Consider the following 16,282-nt stretch of genomic DNA (forward strand, 5'->3'; position numbering starts at 1 on the left):
AAAAATTTTTCACTACACGAAAAAATGTTTTTTCAATCAATAAAAAGAATTTGAAATATTTGATTGAATTTAACCAAATGGGATAATAGTGTTCTGAAGGATTTTTATAGTTATTGGAGTATAAATAAAAAACACAATTGTTTTTTTTTATTTTTTAATTGGAAGTATTAAGCCACAGCCAGTAGAAAACCACAAGAAAATTCAATCTTACTAAACAATTTTTTCTTTCAATGGAATTTCAAAGTTTGTGAGAGCAAGTTTTGTCAAATATTTTCAAACTGTTAAATTGAAATAAAGAACAAGATAAGGTAGATATATGTAGACCCATGGTCTTGAGAGGATGAGTTTAAATACAAGTGACATTAGATTCATTCTTACTTTATATTATAATTTTAATTATATTCAAAATAATCTAGTGCAATAAAAATATATATCATTTGAAGTAACTATCAAAATTGAATCTATTAAAATATTTCAAAATTTTAATTTTATTACTTATTATTTACTGTTGGATTTTTTTTTTAATTTATTAATTAATAGATCAATAAAATAATTAGCTAATAAAATATTTGAAAAAAACAATATTATATAAACAGCTAATAGTGAATAAATTCTACAAAAAAATAAATAGAATAAAAAACTAATGATAAAATTTATCTAGTAGAGTCAAAGAGATTATATTGTGTATTATTTGCTTATCAATTGTTTTTTATTTATTCCAACACACAGCAAAGTTTGAAAGTGATGAGTGGGTGAAAACGCGCAAGTGAACCCATGGATTTTCTGGTTGGTATATGCCAACAGGTGGCAACTTGTGGATTTTCCATCGCTCATTTATAAAACTTCACAAGCGCTAAAATTGTACACCTAAGTACTCTCAATCCATCTCATTTTACACAATTTTATGAGCTTGTTAAAGTATTCATGGTAATTTTAATGTTTAATTTTTGTAAAAATATTTTTTCATTTATTTTACTTCATTTATTCATTAACATTATTCCATTTTACTCCAATATTTGTTAAAACTATGCATATATTTACTTTACTCTACTTCAACTAACTCCTAACTCAATTCATACAATTATTTTATTTCAAAATTATTACTTAATAATAGTGAAGTACAAAAATAATGGCTTTTCCATTTTATAATTATTTTTTTTCTAAAATAGAAAGTATAATTGATATAATAAATTTGTAAAATATTGGAGTAAATTGGTCGAGACAGCTTTTAAGACTAAGATTAAAGGGTTTTAAAAGCTCTAATTAATAGTATTATAAATCATAGAAAGAAAGATAGAGTAGATTTATTATTGGATGTATCGAACGGTTAAAGAGAAGAGAGATAGTAGTTAAACATCAGACATTGAAATTAGGAGCACTATTGACCATGAGGAAACATAAATCATGTGATATAAACAGCGTTAATTATCACTAATATAATCTATAATCCATCAAAGGATGCAAGTGACCTGACTCTCTGTTTCTCTGTTTCTCTTGCATCTTTCATTTCGTCCATGTCAAACTGAATCGTTTGAACTTTGCTAAGAGAAACAAAATGATCATCGATCGTAGCAATTATTCTAGACAAGGTAATATAATTTATAAGGGAATCCTTTTGAAGATAATCACTGTTAAGGAAGCAAATGTTTTATTGTTTTTGTTTTTCTACCCACGTTAGACAAAAGTCCCCACTCTTCCCTGTATTCTAGCTGACTATTCGAGCCTGCTGAAAGTGAAGGCACCAACATGGACACGTCAAGATCTTCAGGATGCCATTGAGGCTGTTGTTACCCAGAAAATGAGATTCACTCAAGCTTCAACTAAATATGGAATACCTAAGGGAACACTCTACGACAATATTCTTGGCAAATCAAAAAGGATGATGGTACTTGAGGAAGCAGGACTTGATACCAGTGAAGAAAATGCTGTTCTTGAATTTTGTTGCGATATTACAGTTAGTCCTTATAACAGACGTACCAAAAAATCATTGAATGCAATACTTAATTTTGTTGAGAAACTTAAAAGACGTAGAGATCCTAGTTTTGTTTTCACTGGTCTAGCAGGATTTAGATGGTGGTGGGCATTCTGTAAAAAACATTCCATTGTTTCACTTTATTTTAATGACGATAATGAACATGAATGACGAATATATTTATATTTATTTTTTTTAATTACTTACCATTATTTTTTGATAATTTGTTTTTAATTAATAAGGCTTCCCAACAATTTGCAAAAAAGACTTGTTTATTAGATCTAATTTGCTTTATTGAATTTTATTATACAAAAACTATTTCAAGTATTTGTGCCTTTATTATTATTATATATATATTAAATCCAATGATGATTTTTTATCATGTGATTAAAAAATACAGAGTAGTATTTTTGGATTTGAATCTAAAAGATTTAATCAAATTATTCAATTCATATCATCATGATATATAAAGCAATATATATCTATTTTATATATTTATATATATATAATTAATTATTTGCTCAAAAGAAAAAAGAAGAAATTATAAATAAATGTGCTCCTATATAACGAAAGCAATAATAATAAACACTGTGAAATTATTTTTTAGGTATTATGAAAGATAAAAAAATTAATATATGTTTTAAGCAGTTATAAATAAATTGTACATATATAATAGCAGGTGCTATTAATGTTATTTTTAAATAAAGTTGGTTAATGTAACTATTAGATGTGAGAAATGATAGTAGAAACTATATAAACAAATGTTCCATCATTTACTCTATCCAAAGATAGACACAATGGCGTATATTTGTGATTTCCAATTAAATGTATTAATCATTAAATTGATGAAGGCTTAATTAGACTCAATAACTAAACTATTAAATAATCGTGGCGAATTGAGGCCATTCTCGAGATGAAGAATGGGTCTTCAAGTATTTTCAGAATACATTGCTTACATCATAGCAAAATAACTTTATATACGTAGGTTTTTATTTACTTCTCTGCTCTTTTATATGTTAAATAATTTTATAGTTAGCATTCCAATGGTTTTATATGAATTATGTAATAATATATAAAATATTACATTTTATAGAGGAAGATAAAAATAATGACATTATTTAAAATTTATAATTAAATACTTTTTTATTCAATAAGTTTTGATAAAATATTTTTTGGTAATTTTCTATTGTGATTGATCGATTCATTACTAAGTTTAATCAATCAGTGATTCAAATTAATCAGTTATTAATGTCTATTTATTTTAAATAAAAATATTGTTTTTTAATATTCTGTTTTTATTTGAAAATATTGTTCATAATATTGTAATTTTTTTTATTAATAAATTCGATTTTAGATTGAATTTTAATATTAAAATTAATTGAATAAAGTTATATTAATTATATTTTTGTAAAGAATAATTTTCATTTGAGATTTATTTATAAAATTAATTATATATTATTTTAATAGATTCCTCTTGCCTGTTAAATTTTTCATTGCAGATCAACTCTTGATAAGGTATAATGAATTAAGTATCATTTATATAAACAAACATACAATAAATAAAGTGTAAAACATCAGAATTGTAATGGATATTGAATTATTTATAATTAATTAGATATAGTGTACATGTAAACTATCAACTAATTGAAAATATCTCCGCGCTTATTTCGCGGGGACATGTTACAGCAGATAGCTACCAGTATCAACTACAGTCTCTCTGGCAGAAATGTTGGAACACAAACTCAGGCCTGGTGCACAATTTGCGCTTTCGAGAACGTGGACCATTGAAGTCATGGAGACCAGAAACTATGGCTGAGGCGATCTTTAGTGTTCTAAAAGAAGGACTTTCTTTAAGTCAAGCCGCTAGGTAAGCACTCCTCTTTCATCATCATTCACTTTCGAGTCAAAGAAAAATTTCATTTCTTTAAAACAATATTCACTCTACAGAGAAATGTCTATGATTCGGAGAGAACGGGACAAAATGAGATACTTAAAAAAAATTATATAATAAAAAAAATGAAACTGTTTATTAAAATAAATTAAACTAAAGTGCTTTATTATTTAGTAATTAGGAACAATAATAAATCACTCAAAATGACACGGGGTAAAATGAGTACATTTTTTTATGTATTCACAAGTATAAGCTTCATCTTGATTAAAAAAAAATAAGAAAAGCTAGAAATACGTAGGTACATTGTTCGTAAAAATGGAGCAAAATGGGAGAGTATCCCATTGTGCCCTATCCCCCTCTATTTTTATAAAAAATAAATAGTGGAATGTAAATTTTTTAATAGAAAATTAATTAGTTGATTTATAAAAATATTTTGAATTTTATCAAATCTGATGATGAAGTAATTTATTTTTAAAATTTTATTTTTATTTAATGATTTAATTAAAGTATAAATAATTGCGTGTGAAAAATGTCTACTGTAAAACTCTGTCAGATAAATTATGTGAATTCTCATAGGATCTAAATAAATATTATCGGACTTAATGAGCTTTTAATGATAGTTAATACGTGATGATAATAGTTATCACGTAATTATCATTTTTTTTTTTTATTTGGATCTTTACAAAGAAAGTTGACACAATAATAATATAAATCTCTATTTGTAAAATAAACAAGTGTTCTAATGAATTAATAAATACCAAGTTATAAAAATAAATATTATTTCATATCTTATGTGAAAAAAAACTAATTAATATTACATCATCACTTTTATTTCATCAATAAATTATATAACTCGATCTTTGATAATTCTAAAAAAAAAATATGTTTAAAACTCATTTCATTCAGTATTTTATTTTTTTACTTTTGCAGGAAGTATGACATCCCTTATCCAACGTTTGTTCTTTATGCGAATCGAGTACACAATATGCTCGGACCCAGTACTGATGGAGGAGCTGGTGAGTAAGCTTCATTTTTTTTTGTAGTTTTCTTTAATCAATAAAAATTATTCGAAAGTTCAACAAAAACTGAATTCAATGCTAACATTAACGATGGCTATAAAACAAAAAAAAAAAATGTTAAATAATTTTAAAAAAATAATAGATATAATAAAATAACATGTTGTCAACTGAAGTAGTTGACAGAGAGAAATAAATTTTTTGTGACTCATAAAATAGTAGAAGCATCAAGCTACACAAAGCATAGATTAGTTAAATAAGCAAGTAATGCTAATTAATTGTAAACTACAATATTCTTTGTATTAGTTGGAAGATATAAAAAAAGATACATATACATGTCCAACCAATAGAGTAACATTTATTCATCAAACAATATTTAGTATAATCCTTTTGCTATTTTTAGAAGCTTTAAATGCTTGACGAAACAATATTTGATATGATCTTATTGTAGAAAAAATTCCATTTTTATACGCTATATGTTATTGATTGTTTATTTTTTTATGAGAAAAATTGGAAAAGAAAAAAAAATGAGCGAAACGAAAGAAATATGAAAAAAAAAACTTTCTAATCAAACGGCATCAATCATTGCTCACAGAGCCCTTTACTTTATTCGAAAACAATCCAATCTATATTCTCCAAAGAATTGGATTTTCATTCATTTTTTATAAGTAAAAAACACAATGGAAATCATAACTTCGAGTACAAGTTTTTTTTAACAGACAGAATCGTTATTGCACAATACAATTCAACTAACTTTAGATACTTAATACAAGAAATTATTTAATCTACCGATGTAGGTTATTTTCCCACTGCGTTTTTATTATAGATTTTGTTCTGTTGATTGATAATGTAATTATAACAAGTTATAGTTAGTTTTAGCAATTGATTATGAATTCTTATACCATTTGGAAATTGTGACATGTATATGGGCTATCATTTTTTCATATTTTGCTATTTTTACATGCCAATACTCAAATAATATTCATTAATCCATTAGCATCAATATAGTTAACTAATTAAAAAGTCAAGTTCCGCTTTTTAGATAGTTGGACCTTTTTAATCATTTCCTACCCTCCTATACTTGGCCATATTAATTATGACCAAGCTTACATTTGTGAATTTCATCATGTAAATTTCTATCATCTGCTATCAATCAATTTTTGATTGGTTGAAAACAAAGAATTATCAAGATAATAACTGAAAATAATTTGATAAATTAGTTTAATAAATAAGTAATTATAAAATAGTTAGAATGAAACACTTACTAATTTTCTATATCTGTAAATCTTTAGATCTTCGACCAAAAGGTAGAGGACGACCTCAAAGGATTCTCCTGGGTGTTTGGCCAGACGAACATATCCGGGGTGTGATCCGAGCAGTGGTATTTCGTGACGGATCTATCGTAAAGGATGAACCAACCCCAATATACCCGAGTCTGGCTAGTTACGCGTGCAACGGGCCGGAGGGCGCGGTGAGCCCTAGTGCCGCTGCGGCTGCTGCGGTTGCCGCGGTCGCCCAAGGTAATTGTCGACGATACTTTCCTCCTTCTCAACAGTGTGATCACTGCGGGTGTTTGATGAATAACAAAATACAAGTTTTATGTTTACAGTATTGGTTAAAAACAACCGCATTTTATTTCTGATGAAATTAACTGATTCATTGTTATTTAAAAATAAAGGAAATATTAATTACATCTTCATCTGAACTTGTGATGTATCTTGATTCTTCATCTTATCTGAAATAATTGACTCTGACAAAGTATTTCTCATTGAATGTGATTAATTTATTTGAATAGTAGTGAGGTATTATTTCTATACATTTAGTAATAAAACATTATTTTAGTAAATAAATGATAAAACTTGGCTATTGAATTTAATACAAAGTTACAACTCTGAATGGATAAGAGGGAGATTGACACAGTAAAGCAGTATGACTCATTCCAAAGTGGACCCTGCTTATGAAAAGCATTGTCGATCAAAGTTAAACATTTTGTATAAATCTGTTAAGCTTTAAAACATGCATTGTGGTTTTAAGGGATATTGCTTGATTTTGTATTCATACTAAATATGAGATAAACTCTCAATTGACAACGAATTATTGACATGGAATATTTTTAAAAGCCAATTTTTTTCTATAAAATTAATTAGATGAATCAGTTAAGTTCTACTGAAAATAAAATATAATTTAAATCAATACTGTAAGTATTATTGATGATTTAAAATAATATGAATTAATATTTCAGGTTTACGACATCAAATGTGTAATATGGTAGCTGCCGCTCAATCACATCAACATGATATGGTGGCAACGAATCTCTCAACAAACTTCCAAACGGCTGTGCAAGTCAATCAACTTCACCTCAATAATAATAGCAATCCAAGTAATAATAACAGCAGCAGTAATAATAGAAATTCACCGTTAATGTTGGGCTTACCGAGTCCAGGATCAGGTGGACCACCAGAGAGTCCGATGGAAGGTAGTCCATTAGCAAGTCCACTAGCACCTCTTATGGATCCAGCACATATACCTAATAGTGTAGAAGTTGGCATTGGGATAGGAGGAATTGGTGGTATTGGTGGCATGACTTATAAACCTCAACGCAGCTACGTGAGTCCGCGACCCGAAAATATCTTCCAGGAAGACATCGCTGACTTGGTCAAGAGTCCACATGGGCATAGAGATAAAGATAAAGTACCAGTCAAACTTGAACCACTTACTGACTCTCGTAGTGAGCAGTAATTAATGTAAGTTCAGCGATAAAGTTTGCTAATCTTACTTCATTACGCTCAAAGTGAGTAGAACAAGAAAGAGAGAGGAATATGAGAGAAAATCGAAAAGTAAAAGAAAAAAAAATTGACTATAATATAATGATATTATTAAAGTCAATCGGATATTTCCACCGATTGATAAAAATTGTAATGTAGTGAGAATGGAAAAAAAAAGATAGCACAAAGAGAGGAAAAGGAAAGAATTGTATAATCAAAAAAAATGAATATATAAAAAAGTAATTGTCTCGTCCAAAATGGGCTCTTTCTTACGTATCTCACGAAGAGAAAAAAAGAGTAGAATATGAGAAAGAGAATAAATATGATTGAGACTATAATTTAATTTATTATTTTAGTCACATTGTGAACTCATACGTGCGCCAAAATTCAGGTGATAGTGAATAATAAAAAAAAAATAATGGTTTAGCTTTTGAAGCATAAGTGATAGCAAAAATCGCGTTAACTAAAATAGCCACCCGTAATTTATATGTACCCATACGAATACTATATATGTTAATGCCAAATGTATAATAGTTGATTAAGAATCAATTGCATATTATTATAGCCGACAATTTGAAAAAATTACTATCACAGCCTTTTTTGCAAGATGAAGAGGAATAAGAGGGATTTAATACATAATGTGAAACAAAATATGAAATAATAATTAACATACAAGTTATCATTGGAGTAACGTATGTCGAAATTACTCATATATTAAATTTAATTAATGGACGGACTTGGTGAACTTTTGCATACAATGATGGTAAATTTAAACGCAATGGCATTGCCAGCGATTTCTAGTCACAACGTTCATGCATATAAGCATCGGAATTCGACATACGCAACTCTGTAGGCAGAAGAGTAAAATAAAAGATTTTTAAGAAATAAAATAGTAAAAAAAATGAGAGAAAAAGATTAATATATTTGTTCTCTCTTTTTTTTTAAAAAAGTTATTCTTAAAATGAAATTTTTCATAACGCCAGTATCTCACTCGCTACTTAAATTGCAGAGGAAATGTACAAAATTTGTCACTGTCTTACGTAGAGGAAGGTGAAATACAAATAAAAGAGTGGAAAAAAAATGAAAATAAAAGTGAAAAGAGCAGCAACTCGATATATAAGTCGAACTGAAATTTTTTAAATGTAATAATTGCCTTCCTGCCATATTTGGGGTATGCCAAGTATAAAAATTATAAGGTTTAGATGATAAAAACAAAAAAATTATAAAAATTGTAGACTGGATCTTTGATGACTATTAAAATTAATTTCTCGATTGTATAGGTGTGAATGAAGAATGTAGAATGATGAAATCATAAAAAATTTGACGTGAGTGTATGAAAATAGTGTGTGAATAGTATTCGGTTCTAATTGTATTTGGATAGATGGTAACTATTTTTCAAAATTGCCTATAATGCTGTGCGTTATTTCGGCCAAGGGACCTTAGGATTTTCGATCAATGGAATCCAATTAATCCAAGGAAATTTTTGTGCTGTCAGACGGTATTGTATTCTGAAAAATTTGTAGTAATGTAAAAAAAAAAATCACAATTCGAAGTGGCCTTTTAAAAAGAAGAAAAAAAAACAAAAAAAAAAGCAAAAATTTAAATGATACAAATGTTGAGAACCTTGTTTTTGGCTTTTCCCTTTATGTCTAGGAATTGAAAAGAAAGTTCTCGCGCGTCTCGGTCGTTAAAAACTATTTTCTTGCATACATCATTTTATATTCGACGTTGCTCCAGTGGTGATAATAATGAGATAAATTCAAAATTTATTTTTTTATCATTTTTATTGAGACTTTGACTCGAATAATTAATTTAATTCATTTTTAAATATTTATATTTATCTAAAAGAAAAAAAAAATGTAATATAATAATTTTTATAATAAGTAATTTTATTGGATAAACGTCGGATTAAAATGTAAGGGAAAAATAACTACGATAGAGATTACAAGAATACGCTCGGGAAGATTTTGATGGATAAAAATTCATTTTAAGAAGCACGGTGGTAATTAATATTAAAAAAGATATTCTTGATATAAACATTTTTGTGCTAAATTTACCAAAAAAAAAAAGTAATAAAAATAAATAAAAAAACAAATAAACATTACTAAATGTATGAAAGCGACGAGAATATCTGTATTATATTTAAAAAAAAAAAGTGCAAAAAGTAATAACTTACTGGCTAATATTTACCGACCTTCTTGACAAAAAAAAATGAAAAATCGTATACGGTATCCACTCTTCTTATTTTCGGCAAAAAGTTAATAATAAAATAAAAATTCGTATACAGAATTTTTAAAATCTAAACTCGATGTGTTCAAAAGACAAATTAATTAAATATGTAAACAAAAAATGTATTAAGAGAGAAAAAATGTAGAAGAAAAAATAACAAAATTGCGAGACCGAGCGAGCGAGTGTGCGAAAGATGTGAGATTGTGGTAGAAAAGATGTTTGAGAAGAAATAAAAATTCATTAAATTAAAATAATATATTTAAATTTAAAAATTAAAAAAAAGTAGTAAGTGCCTTCCAAACAAAAAAAATTTAAGAGTCCCGTAGATCGTGACCAATTAGAAGTCATTCGAAAATTCATGTTAAATAGGATATCAATCCTGATTAAAAAACAAAAAAAAACACTATAATAGAGGAAATTGAAGAGAAACAAAATCACAATATGCCGTTGAAAAAAAAAATACTTTGTATGCATGTATGTGTGATCAGAGTGCATGACAGTTGATTAGAAAAGTCATCAGTCGTGCAAATGTCGGATGTCTCAGATGTTTTGGCGTTTGCTCGTCATGCGTGACTCTGAAGAAACAATAATTAAATTCCGTTTGGATCGATCCACACCGGTAATACCCTGAATGGCATGTCTGTAGGAAGTTCAATTTTTAGTTGTCATATAGTTCGGGGGGATGAAAATTAAATTTAAAAAGCGAGAATTCGGAATAGAAATAAAATAATAATAATTAATAGTAATAATTAATAACTAATAATAATAATGATAGTAATAATTACTATAATATTACTAATAATAATGAAAAATCATAAGAATCCTTCGTTTCCACATTTTGATATAACTATAAACAAAAAAGAAAGATACCTATATTACATACTAAAAAAAAGAAGTAAGTGACACAAAAAAAAAGTATGTAGCAATGCTGATAATGATATAGTACATGAAATAAATATATAAAGGATATATATTATATATAAATTGATAAATGTATGTCGATACAATTTTCTGCTGAGTGAATTTACAGAGAACGTAATAACAATCAGAATACTTTTTTGGTTTTTCTTGGTAAAAAAAATAAAAACTTTCTCTATAAATATATCACAAAACGTTGCAAACAATTAAATATCGATAGTAAAAAAAAATTTTTAGCATTTCGAAAAATAATAACAATAAATAATAATAATAATAATAGTTATAATAAAACTAATAATAAAGGGAAAAAACAATAAATTGATAAAACACAGAGTACGACTAAACATCAAAGATTATGAATTAAAAATTATACGTTGTAAATTAATACCACAATAACTGGCCTTGTGACTTGACCTCGCGATGAACTTCTATACATTATAACTTTTACTCAAATGAATGAAAAATACATAATACAAAAGAAATTGACGAGGATATATGATAGTGTGTGAGTAAATGAGGATAAACAAAAAAAAAGTTAATACATAAGATCTCGCTTCTTTTTCTGCTTATTAAAAAAAAAACCACACAATGGTTTTATAGAAAATTATGAAGTAAAATGACATTAAAATTTTATTTCACATTTAGTATCTCAAGGATAGAGTATTCACATTTGTCCTGGAATGTAAACGTCATTTTATCGCACAGGCTCAATAAAAACAAATAATTCGCAATATATATTGCACAAACATTCCCCCCTGCCCCTCTCTCTTCTTTATAATGTTTGAATTTATATATATTTTCCAGTGAAAACGGACAGTGAAAGAAGATAAATAAGCTTGAAAAGCAATACATGTTGTCACTTGTAAATATATGAAAAGACACAGCAACGCATGTCAGGTTTTATAATTGTATTATTAATTGTATTTATTATTTAAATAGTATGAAGAATGATTCAATACTTGGATATGATAATAATGAATACTATTAATCAGTAAAAACGAAAAAATATTCGAGCATTGAATCTATTGTTTACTTTTGTAATTTAAGAATAATTTATATATAAATATACATTTTTTATTTATTAAAATGTCCTTGTCAAGAGAGCTCCATTGCGTGATCAAAAAAAATTAAATTTGTAATTAATTCGACGTATAAAAAAAAAATAACAAAAAAAAAACTAAAGTATTTATGTCGGGATATTTGTAAAAAATAAATAAATGATCTCACAAAGAAGCTCTCAGTATTATCTTTATAATAATAAAATAATTATAATATCAATAATAATATTACCAATAATAACAATACTGTTATCGTTTACTTTTTTTCAGTTCAGTCTTTAATTTTATGAAACGGACTAATTTTGTATAACTTATTAAATAATTATGAAATTTCGTTCGACGAGCGGAACAATACCGTTTTTTGTAGTTAGATAAATTTGTTATTTAAATTGTTAATATGTAGTTAGTATTTCAACTCGATATATAGTTCATTCGCGACTTACAAATCGTTTTTACAACGTTAATCAAAGTAAATATGATTTTTCTTAATTAATTTTACTAATGTCAAAAAAGTGAGGAACAGTTGCGAAATAATAAATGACAAAAAGAAAAAAACAAAAACGCACATGCGGCAAGTTTGTCCCGCTCCTTCTCCCCAGCGCTCTTAAATTTTTTTTTAATTTATTATCCATAATAGTTATTAAGAAATGACATTAAACCGAAATATGCTATACTTATAAATACAACTCCTATATATAATTGACGTAAGCATAAATTACCTTACCAGCCTGTATCCGTAATATACGGATAAAAATAAGAAAAAAGAAATAAATGCAAACAGAATCACGCAATCATACATTTAAGTTGCTACTTAGCACGTATACCTAAGTAATAAACTAACATAAACAGTATGCAATAATAAATATAAAAAAAGTAAATTGCATTTTGTTCGTCGGTTTATTTTATTGTGTCCTTGATGACCTTTTTCATGTTTCAAAGTATAATAAAATAAAAAATGACACTATTAATACGTCTTGTTCAATAATTTATTGATAATTCCTCAAAGATTTTTTGTTTTGATGATTATAAATTACATTAAAACACTGCAACTATGATATAATGATCTCTTAATATTTCTAAAAATTATCAATAATTAGTCATGAATTATTTATGATATTGTAAACGGTCAGTAAATGATTTTTTAAAGCTCACACAATTGATTCAATCTTTCGTTCATATAGAGAGACATCACACAGTCTCATTTAATTCAATGTCAATTCTCTAGACCCCGTCTTCCTTTATACTTGATTTGACCGAGGAGCAGTATTCTGATTAACTTGATTCCCTGTTTGCTGCTGATTTAAAGCTTGATTATTAACAATTTTGTTTACGTCTTCTTGATGGACAGGTGGAGCTTGTTGTTGTTGATTATTATTGTTGTTTGTTACTTGAGCCCCTTGAACATTTATTTGTTGAGTATTTTGCTGTTGGTTAGCAGTGGGCTGCTGTACGTTAATCTGGTGTTGAGGTGGCTGAACGTTTTGCTGAGAATGAGGAAGATTCTGTTGAGGATGGTGGAAGTTCTGCTGTTGAGGGATATTTTGTTGAGGATGTTGGGAATTTTGTTGTGGGATATGTTGTTGAGGAGGCTGGAAATTCTGTTGAGGATGTGGCATTCCTTGGTGTACTGATTGACCCATCTGACCCTGATAATTATAATCAGAAGGATGATTATACTGAGGTGGTACTTGTTGATAATGTTGTTGGGCTACTTGACCCGGGACGGGTTGTGCTTGATGAAGTTGTGGCTGATGGGGATCATACGGAACTTGTTGGTAAGGGTACTGAAAAAGAAAACAAGTAAATATTATGTAAACGAATCAACCTTTTTAACCCTTTCTTCTAATAAATTTATCCGTGTTAAATAATTAAACTATTTAAAACTTTGCTCATTACTAACCTGTTGATGCATTGAAGGATCATTAGGGTGGGGTGGCATTTGTCTTTGAAGTTCCAACTGACGTTGTCTTTCAAAGGCTTCATATTCTTCTTGTGTATAAATCTGTTCCTCATCTATTGACTTCCAACCAGAATCCTGGGTGAACTGAGGATCTTTAGTTCGTGTTAAAAATTCATGGAAGCTGTAAAATAATACAACATGAATTATAACTGATAGTAAACAGCGGCTAATTGTGATGAAAAACAAATTACCTTATTAATCCATTCTGGTCTAAATCAAATTCCTTGAATACATGTTCTCGCATTCTTTCCATTTCTTCATCTCTTTCATGCAAATCATCTTCAGGTGCTCCCGGTGAATACATTTTATTCAAGTCTTTCAAAAATAAAGCTTTAACTTCATCTGGATCCCACACGCCATTATTGTCAACATCATGTAGAGAAAAGAATGTTTTTGGATTAAACTCTTGACTTTCCATATGATCTTGTTTTTCCCATACTTCTTCTAATTGTTGTTTGCTTCCAGGATGATGAAGCTATAAGAAAGAAAAGTATTCAAATAAAAGAAAGAAGAATAAAAAAAAAAGTTTCAAATATGAAAAAAATTTATCACGTACAGGTTCGTGTTTCTTATGCTTTTCTTTCATTTGTTCGAGCTCTTGAATATACTTTTTCCGTTCTTCTTCAGTTAATCCTGAAAAAAATTGGCTTTAAAAAAATTCAAATACATGATATAAAATGTTTGTGCGTTCCATCACCACATTAACCCCATAGTTATTTCTCTAAAAGCAAAGAATATTGTTTACCGTTATTACCCTTAAGTTTTTGTTCTTCTTCAAATTTTTTTCGCATTTCATATTCTTTGAATTCAGCACGTCTCCTTTTATCAGCTTCAGCTAAATCACTACTTGCCTAAAATCATGATTATTGATTCAATTAAATAATTTTTTTTTGCTAAATACTACTTCAATTATTTGATATCATACCTTTAAAATCAGTTTCTTTAAATCATCTATTTCAAATGTATGTGGATTTGAATGATCTAAATGTTGTAAATGTTCTGATTTAAAATTCGTATCAAGATTGTTTGTTAGTTCATATTCTTTCGTGGCAAGATGTCTTAACCTTTCAATTTCTCGTCTTTTTATTTCATGCAATTGAGTCCTAACATGATGGTTGACGAGATCCAATTTATCCGCTATTCTACCTGTCTATTAAACAAATTATCATATAAATAGTTTTATCAAATACTTCATAAAATTATGACAATTCTACTAATATAAATCCAATTAATAAATAAAGATAAATTATAACATACTCTAATATCATCTTCAGCGGCATTTTGAAGATTTTCTCGAAAAGCTGGATCACTTTCAAGCATCTCAACCACCTCTGTTAGATATCTTCGATATTTAAAAATATTCTGGAATGATACATGTAGTATTTTATTGATTATATTTCTTTATATAATAATATAATTTATTATTCATATACACAAACCTCTTTGTCATCCTCACTAATTTCATTTTCATGTTCTTTCTCTTCCTGGTTCTTGGTTACAGGTGGAGCAACACAATTTTGTAGAATTATCAAAATAAAACTCAATGTAAATACCAGTTTCATTTTGATAACTAAAAGAAAGTATTATTTTTATTATATGGAGGAAATTTATGATACCATATTTTACAGAACTTTAATTTTATGCTCTATAAAAAATTAAATTACTTTCAATTTTCTCTAAGATGTAAAATGTAAATATTATTTGAATGCAAATCATTTTATGTACTTTTAAACAATGATCAATGCTTCAAAGATAGTTCTAGAAATAAATAAGGTTAAACATTGAATACCTTGGATGCATCAAATTCAATTTGATTCAGCTTAATTCGTTATATATATATTTTTTTTTTATTAAATTATGTACTTTAATTGAAATTGAATTATAAATAAAGTTTTCTTTCTAATTACCAGCAATTATAGATAGAGATTGACAGTTTAATTTATAACCTAATAAAATATTACTCAAAAGAAAAGTAACTACCATACTAAAGATTAAATTCCAGTAAATTGTATGATTAACGAATAAAAGTATGAATGATGCAGGATGTGATAAGGTTTTACACCCAGTTATCATAAATCATATCATATCGTTGCTATTGTTAATAAAAAAAAATAATTTTTTTACTTACATTTTTGTAGCAACATATGTAGAATCTTGATATAATTTGCAGTCTTAAAGTCACGTATAACAATTCGGCATAAATCTTAAAGGGAAAATTTTATATAAACCATGAAAATAAAATGTGATCGAGTGTGCTTTATTAAATAACTGACGTGTATTTACCTGATATGTGGTGTTGAGTAAACACTTGATGAGGTGTTACAATAATGAATGCATTTTGGAGCAATTGCTAAACAGAATTTATCCTCCACTAGGGGGATTTCTAGTTTTGTTTTTCATGTTCAACTGAAGATAAAATAGATCACATTGTATCTGATCAATAATCAATAAAATAGATTTCCTACTTTGCCAC

General features: G+C 27.4%; 2 protein-coding genes across 6 annotated transcripts in view; one reads left to right on the forward strand and one right to left on the reverse strand.

The window, feature by feature from the left end:
* Nucleotides 1–11,244, forward strand: part of LOC118071669 (protein bric-a-brac 1-like) — a 164,086-nt gene extending 152,842 nt beyond the window's left edge. For 2 of the 3 annotated variants that reach the window (XM_035090962.1, XM_035090963.1), the window contains 4 exons: nucleotides 3,659–3,839; nucleotides 4,794–4,879; nucleotides 6,172–6,399; nucleotides 7,122–11,244. In XM_035090962.1, the coding sequence (XP_034946853.1) occupies nucleotides 3,659–3,839; nucleotides 4,794–4,879; nucleotides 6,172–6,399; nucleotides 7,122–7,618 (992 nt within the window). In that variant the 3' untranslated portion in view covers nucleotides 7,619–11,244. The remainder of the gene's footprint in view (nucleotides 1–3,658; nucleotides 3,840–4,793; nucleotides 4,880–6,171; nucleotides 6,400–7,121) is intronic. The other variant, XM_035090965.1, reaches the window with a different exon arrangement.
* A 1,573-nt stretch (nucleotides 11,245–12,817) lies between these two features.
* On the reverse strand, nucleotides 12,818–16,207 carry NUCB1 (Nucleobindin 1). Of its 3 annotated transcripts, none has more exons than XM_035090967.1 (10): nucleotides 16,093–16,207; nucleotides 15,938–16,012; nucleotides 15,249–15,379; nucleotides 15,067–15,171; nucleotides 14,735–14,959; nucleotides 14,564–14,660; nucleotides 14,366–14,442; nucleotides 14,001–14,284; nucleotides 13,750–13,930; nucleotides 12,818–13,633 (listed from the first exon to the last, which is right to left on the reverse strand). In XM_035090967.1, exons 2-10 carry the CDS (start codon nucleotides 15,951–15,953, stop codon nucleotides 13,088–13,090), a joined length of 1,662 nt encoding a protein of 553 aa, XP_034946858.1. In that variant the 5' UTR covers nucleotides 15,954–16,012; nucleotides 16,093–16,207; the 3' UTR covers nucleotides 12,818–13,087. The 3 variants fall into 3 exon arrangements, with proteins under 3 accessions (XP_034946858.1, XP_034946857.1, XP_034946859.1); XM_035090966.1 differs by having other exon boundaries at nucleotides 14,555–14,660; XM_035090968.1 differs by lacking the exons at nucleotides 15,938–16,012; nucleotides 16,093–16,207 and adding an exon at nucleotides 15,599–15,727 and having other exon boundaries at nucleotides 14,555–14,660.
* Nucleotides 16,208–16,282: the final 75 nt, after the last annotated feature.

This window comes from Chelonus insularis, unplaced genomic scaffold (genome assembly GCF_013357705.1).
Source record: "Chelonus insularis isolate UGA/USDA-ARS -01 unplaced genomic scaffold, ASM1335770v1 contig_88_pilon, whole genome shotgun sequence".
NCBI lineage: Eukaryota > Metazoa > Arthropoda > Insecta > Hymenoptera > Braconidae > Chelonus > Chelonus insularis.